This window comes from Brachypodium distachyon, chromosome 1 (assembly GCF_000005505.3).
Source record: "Brachypodium distachyon strain Bd21 chromosome 1, Brachypodium_distachyon_v3.0, whole genome shotgun sequence".
NCBI lineage: Eukaryota > Viridiplantae > Streptophyta > Magnoliopsida > Poales > Poaceae > Brachypodium > Brachypodium distachyon.
Genome location: NC_016131.3, coordinates 70228219 through 70234218, shown reverse-complemented (window position 1 = coordinate 70234218; position 6000 = coordinate 70228219). Strand labels below are relative to the sequence as shown.

Genomic DNA, 6000 nt, shown 5'->3' with positions numbered 1-6000 from the left:
TTACATCCTTGCTGGGAGATGATCCAAGGAGTAGCAAGTGTTCTCGAACGCCGCGGCGTGATCCTCGGCGACGGCCAAAACGAGGTCGACGGCGCCCATCTCGGTGCACGACGGCACGAACACGAGGAGCCCCTCGATTGGCAAGTCGGGCGGCAGGAACACGGTGTTCGTCCCGGTGCCAAAGTCCAGTCGGTTGATCTTGAACCCCAGCCAGCTGTCCACCTCTATGTCCGGACATAACATCGTGCCGGCACCCGCCGTGGCCTGGAGCTCCTCTCCGTTGGCGTCCGCCACCGCGCCGAAGTCCACGAACGACTGGATATACTCCTCGTCGACGCGCCCCACGGCGTCACGGATAGCACCGACGACACGGCCGTAGCTCCAGCTGAGGACGTCCCGGGCCTGCAGCCTTGGGAACGCCCAGAGCACCATGTTCCCGAAGAATTCCGTCGGCACGGGAGAACTGGCCTTGCCCCTGCAGTTCACGGCCACCTTCACCTGCGTGAACTCCTCCGACTTCAGCCCCCGCGCCACCGTCAACTTCTTCCACGCGTGCGCGAGCAGGCACTGGAACGTGCTGCAACGGAAGCCCACACGGGCTTTGAGATCGGCGATGAACTCTGCCGGGAAGTGCACGGCGAGGTTCTTCATCTTGTACATGGAAAGGACGGCGTCGTAAGACTTGCTTGAGTTGCTGTTGTCTTCTCTGGCCTTGAATTCGATGGACCGGTGGTCGAACGCCGGCTTCGGCGTGCTGCGTGGCACGGCCGTGGCCTCCCTGCCAAGGAAAAAGGATGGCACGGTGAAGCCGTTGCCTTCACGCACCGCTCTCGCCCACGTGGTGAGGAAGGCGTCCATGGCCACCCCGTCGGCGGTGTGGTGGTGGTAAGACACACCGATCACCAGGCCGCGGTACTTGTACCGGTTCAGCTTGACCTGCAGCAGCGCCGCCCCAACGTTCTCCTGTGTATATATATCCAAACAGTTGAAAGATACGTGTACTTTTCTATCCCAAAATCTTTCAGTCGTAACAGAAGCAAAATCTGACGCGCGTACGTACCTCGGGTATCTTCGGGTACAGGTCGTCGACGCTTCCGGCCATGCGGCCGCCGACGAGCACGTCGGCCAGGTCGGCCGCGACGGTGGCCTCGATGACTAGCACGCCCTCGTCGTTGACGTGGATGAACCGCCGGCCACGGCTGTCCACGGGGAGGCGGCCCGCCAGGTGAGGGGACGGCGCGACGGCCCTGAGGAGGCCCTCCTTGAGCGCCGCGTTGGAAGGCGCCGGGGCCGGGTAGGCCAACACCATGGGGACGAACATGTCCAGGGCCGCGCGGTCGAACACGGTCAGCGGGACCTTCTCGCCGGCCAGTGGGTGCGGCGCCGTGTACACCGGCTTCAGCATCGCGCTGCCCGTGATCTCCATTTCAGATTCGTGCGCGCGTACGTTACTGTACTCTGTCTCTCTGGAATTGAAGCTCGATCGAGTTGGGGGCGATTTGGTGAACGTCGACAGGGATTTGCCTTGGGCATATATAGCCGAGAGAATTTGAAGGTGATCACAGGTTGATCTGGATTATTAATTGTCCACCTCATTTACCCATTGCCAGAGTGTAGTATTTGCTGTGCTACGGACTTCAAAAAACTATTCTCTCCCTGTTTAGCCTTGCTTGTTTGTACTACTGCTGTACATGGAAATAAAGCATTCGTGCTAGGTAATTAATGCTTGCTTTCTTTCTACCTGGTGGCCCGCGCGGGCTAGACCTGACGATCGTTCTTGTATTTTTTTTTAAGTGTGCTAATGTTTTTTCATTTTGTATCTTTTTTTTATTCCCTACCATACTGGTATACTCCCTCTGGCCGTGTTTATAAGGCCCGCTCGAGATTTTATAAGTGACTTTGGCGAAACATTACTTTGTAATATGATGTTATTGCGACACAAAAGAAATATCATTGTATTCGTATTGAAAAACTCAATCAATAGTATATGTTTATATACCTACATCTTTTTGTATAATTGTTCGTCAAAGTTTGGCACAAAATTCAATGCAGGTCTTATAAATCCGGATGGAGTGAGTATAATTCACTGATACTGGATTTTGTCCGATACGTATCTATTCATCGTATTTTTAATTCTAAAATCGAAGATATGAGATTTGTATACCTAAGGACTTCCACGGCGTGCAAAAAGCCAAATTTGTCACATAGATCCAATTTGGCATTGATGCTAAATTTTAATTTTCATGCACAACTTTGCACGTAAATGGGACCCACAAAGAATGAATTAATTACTTATTTCCCTTATCTCTTTTTCTTCCCCAACCTCACTTTCCCATCAAATCCTTGGACTCCAACTCCGCCAGCACCCCATGACACCACCTCCGCTCGTGGCCCTGCACCTCCTCCGCTCCTCCGCCGCACGCCCTCTGCACCACCTCCACCCCTCCTACGCACTCCCTGCACCGCCCTCCGCTAGTGCCCCTATGCCGCACTCGCCCAACAGCACCTCCGCCCCTCCGCACGCATCCTTGCACTGCCTCCAGCTGTGCCTGGTGCCACTACGGAGGTTCTGAGGGATATAGTTCCGTACCTACATTGTGTAATCCCTCACATGAGCCTCTCATTCCCCAAATCCTCTAGGCGGCCAGGCCACACCGCCACAGTACTCCCAGCCTTGTCTGTTGTTGCTCTGCTTGGCGCCTCCCACCACTTCTTCCTGCTGTTAGTTTAGACTCGGTGTTTCTTTCTACAGGTTCAGCCGAACGTAACATCAAATGAACGATTTGTAGGACTCGTAGATCTCATATCTAATGGCTGGAAATAATTAGGGTGACGTGGATCAACATGGAGGCTACGACCGATGGCGCTAGGGCGGCTGATCACAGCAGCGGCGTTGCGACCGCGCGGTGCTCTAAGCGCACACGTGCAACCTGCAAGGCCGCCGTGCTGCGATGCTGCAAGCACTTGCATGGGATGCCCACGCGGAGACGAAGATTAGACCACTAATTACCACCGAACTCTTAGATGACACTTCGTTAAATCGCTAATTACCAATGAATGTAAAAAATCCAGTTAATAATGAGAGGACACCAAAAGTGCGTAAGAATTTGTTGTAGTATTAATTTGTTTGATCTCGATGTATTGCTGCAATGCAACATTGTTCACGCATATATGTAGACATTTTTCATCATGGGTGTGGCCTCGACGATTATCTTCCAAAGCTTGGCCTACCTCGTCACCAGCGAAGGCATGCGGGCTCCAGCAGCAAGCATGGCGGCCCCAGCGAAGGCACGCGGCGCAGACTTTATGGAAAATAAGTGTGACATGTAATAGTTCGTTTAGGTTAAAAAAAGATTTGTCTGTCATCTACTTGCTTCACGTTAGCAAATTTACGTGTCACGTATATGTAACGCACGATTTGAAACCAAATTGATGTGTCACGTAGATCTAACGGTCGTGTTTCAACAACTCTCAGATTCAACGATCAGAAAATTGAGGTGATGTGGATCAACGTGAGGCCTCCCTCGGTACCTCTCATACTGTTTTCAGTATATAACCAGTTCGTAGCCAAGCGACATATACTTCTCACTAAATCTGAACCATTAAAATATAAGATTCGATGGACACTATAATTTAGGTGATGTGGATCAACGTGGCGTCTCCCCTCGGTTTCCCTCATTTTTTTTCTTAATCTATTTTTAGGGGATTCTTTTTCATAATCGAACCATCTGATTTATTTGTTTTATATCATACGGCAAAGGAAACCAATGAGATGTCCTGCGATCAGCAATCTGTGTCCATATTGGACATGTATTGATTCGTATTGGGCCTCAGTGGATTTTAATTTATTTCGATGTTTTGTTGGTAGCCCACAAATTGGGTCTACTTGGCCTGAAATCACTTTATTGTTTATTGGTAGCCAATCAAATATACCTTCTCATTAAATAAGAGCCATAAGATATCAGATCCAATAGTTAAATTAATTCGGATGATGTGGATCAAGGTGGAGGCTCACCTCGATACCCCTCATATTGCTTTTAGTTTATTATTTAATATTTTCATGACGTATGAAGAAAAATAAAGTTGAAATATCGTCACGCAACTGATTATGTTACATTTGGCACCATAGATTATTATGTATTTTTTTCATGACCTATGAAGGAAAACAACGAAAGTAAAGTTGAAATGTTGTCGTGTAAGAGACTATGTTATGTTTGGCACCAAAAAACCAATTTAACTTAATTACAACTAATTACAATAAATTGGGCCTACTTGGACCTGAAGCTATTTTAATCTTTATTATAGCCAAAAAATATACCTCTAATTATCTCTGATGTCACTGTTGGGCCTAATTGGGCCTGAAACAACTTTAATCTTTAGTAATAGCCCATCAAACATACCCTCTGATATGTGTTGGGGGGCCTTATACCGGAACGGAGGTAATACTTAATATTCTCATGATTCGTGATATATTTTATTACGATGGAGCTACGTTAGTACTTAATATTCTTATGTCCATGAAGAAACAACGCATAGAAAACCCGAGGGGTCATAAAAGGTTGATCGTCTAAAGGAGATTAAACCACCCACAACATATTCGAACTTAACACTAAACGTATCATAATGGGTACTGGTGAGTTTTAAACCAATTTGATTCCATAGGTCTGATGGATGTGCCTCCTTCTCGGGACAACTGGGAGTCGGTTTCCTCTTAGGGCTTCTTTAATTCATAGGATTGGAAAAATATGAGAGAATTGCAATATCATGTCCACTTGATCCCTATAGGATTTTGTTTACCCCAAAGTTTGTTTGATTGTACCAAAGGATTTCTACCAAGAGGTTGGAGTTGATGGAAAAAATTTCATGAAATTTAGTACAAATGAGTCATTTGGAAAAATTCCTATAGGATTCAATCCTACGAATCAAACAACCACCGCAGGGAAAACTCCTAAGGATTTCTAAAAATTCCTATTCCTTGTGTTCCAAGCGGGGCCTTAGGCTTTTAGCAGAGACGTGACATGCTTTTATTTATTTTTCCCAAAGCCCCCTTGAGGTGGCCGCTAGCGAAGCCATGCAGCTTCTGATGAAGGGGGCGGCGAGGATCTGGCCGTTGGCCGTCGCATGCGACAGATTGGAGGTCGTCTGTTGTTCGCGGTGGTGGCATTTGTTGGCTCGTGGACGCTGGGGCAAGAGTGCTACGCTGCTTCGTGCGGTGGCAGTGATCTCCGTCCTCCTCTGTTCACTTCGGATCAAATCAGCCGCGCGTTCGGGGAGGGCGAGACTGCCAGTGAAAACTGAGCCGACGTCTGTCATGGCGGACGATGTCGGCGTCTATGCGTCGTTATCTTGTCGAAGGCATTATTTTCGCAGTTCTTGCTCCCTCACTCAGGCTGCTCCGGGGAAAAACCTAGAGCTGAGTCTTCTCGGATCGGACAATGGCGAGTCGTTTCTCCCTCCTGAGGGCATCGTCTTGGAGCAGGTGCTGTTTGGGAGGGTCAAGAGGTGGAGCGGCGTGGCATCTTCTGCGTCGACAACGGCGGGTCTCGGCGGGGTGGTGCAGCGGGGTCTCGGTGGTGGCGCGTGATGATGGATGCGTGCAGGGTGGTGGCGTTGTTTGGCATCGTGGCGGCGTCGATGGCAGGCTTGGCAAGGTCAATGCTTCGATCCATGTCCTGAAGATGGGTCGGCGGAAGAACGGCGGCGGCTGATTCTGAAGCGTGTGCATGCGGTGCACGTTGAGGGTCTGCTGGACTGGTTGTCCCTTGATGCGGCCTCCGAATTTAGATGATGTGCGTCGGTGAGTGGTCAAGGCATGCGGCCCGATCATTGTCACCACCTTCATTAAGGTTGTAAGTGTTGCGATAGTTGTCGCCAGAAAATCGACTTTGGGTTGATCGATGTTCATTTTGTCAAGTTTGTCGAATAATATAATACAAAATGTTGTGTGCATCATTTTGATGCAGAGACCGGAGGTTTCATCCTCTTTTTCGAAAAAGAAAA

At 49.1% G+C, this 6000-nt stretch overlaps 1 protein-coding gene across 1 annotated transcript; it reads right to left on the bottom strand.

Annotated features, from left to right (window-relative positions):
• LOC100821782 (tryptamine benzoyltransferase 1) lies at positions 1–1426 on the bottom strand. Its single transcript, XM_003561923.1, has 2 exons — positions 1061–1426; positions 1–963 (listed from the first exon to the last, which is right to left on the bottom strand). The coding sequence occupies exons 1-2, from the start codon at positions 1424–1426 to the stop codon at positions 1–3; spliced, it is 1329 nt and encodes a 442-aa protein (XP_003561971.1).
• Between the last annotated feature and the right edge of the window lie 4574 nt (positions 1427–6000).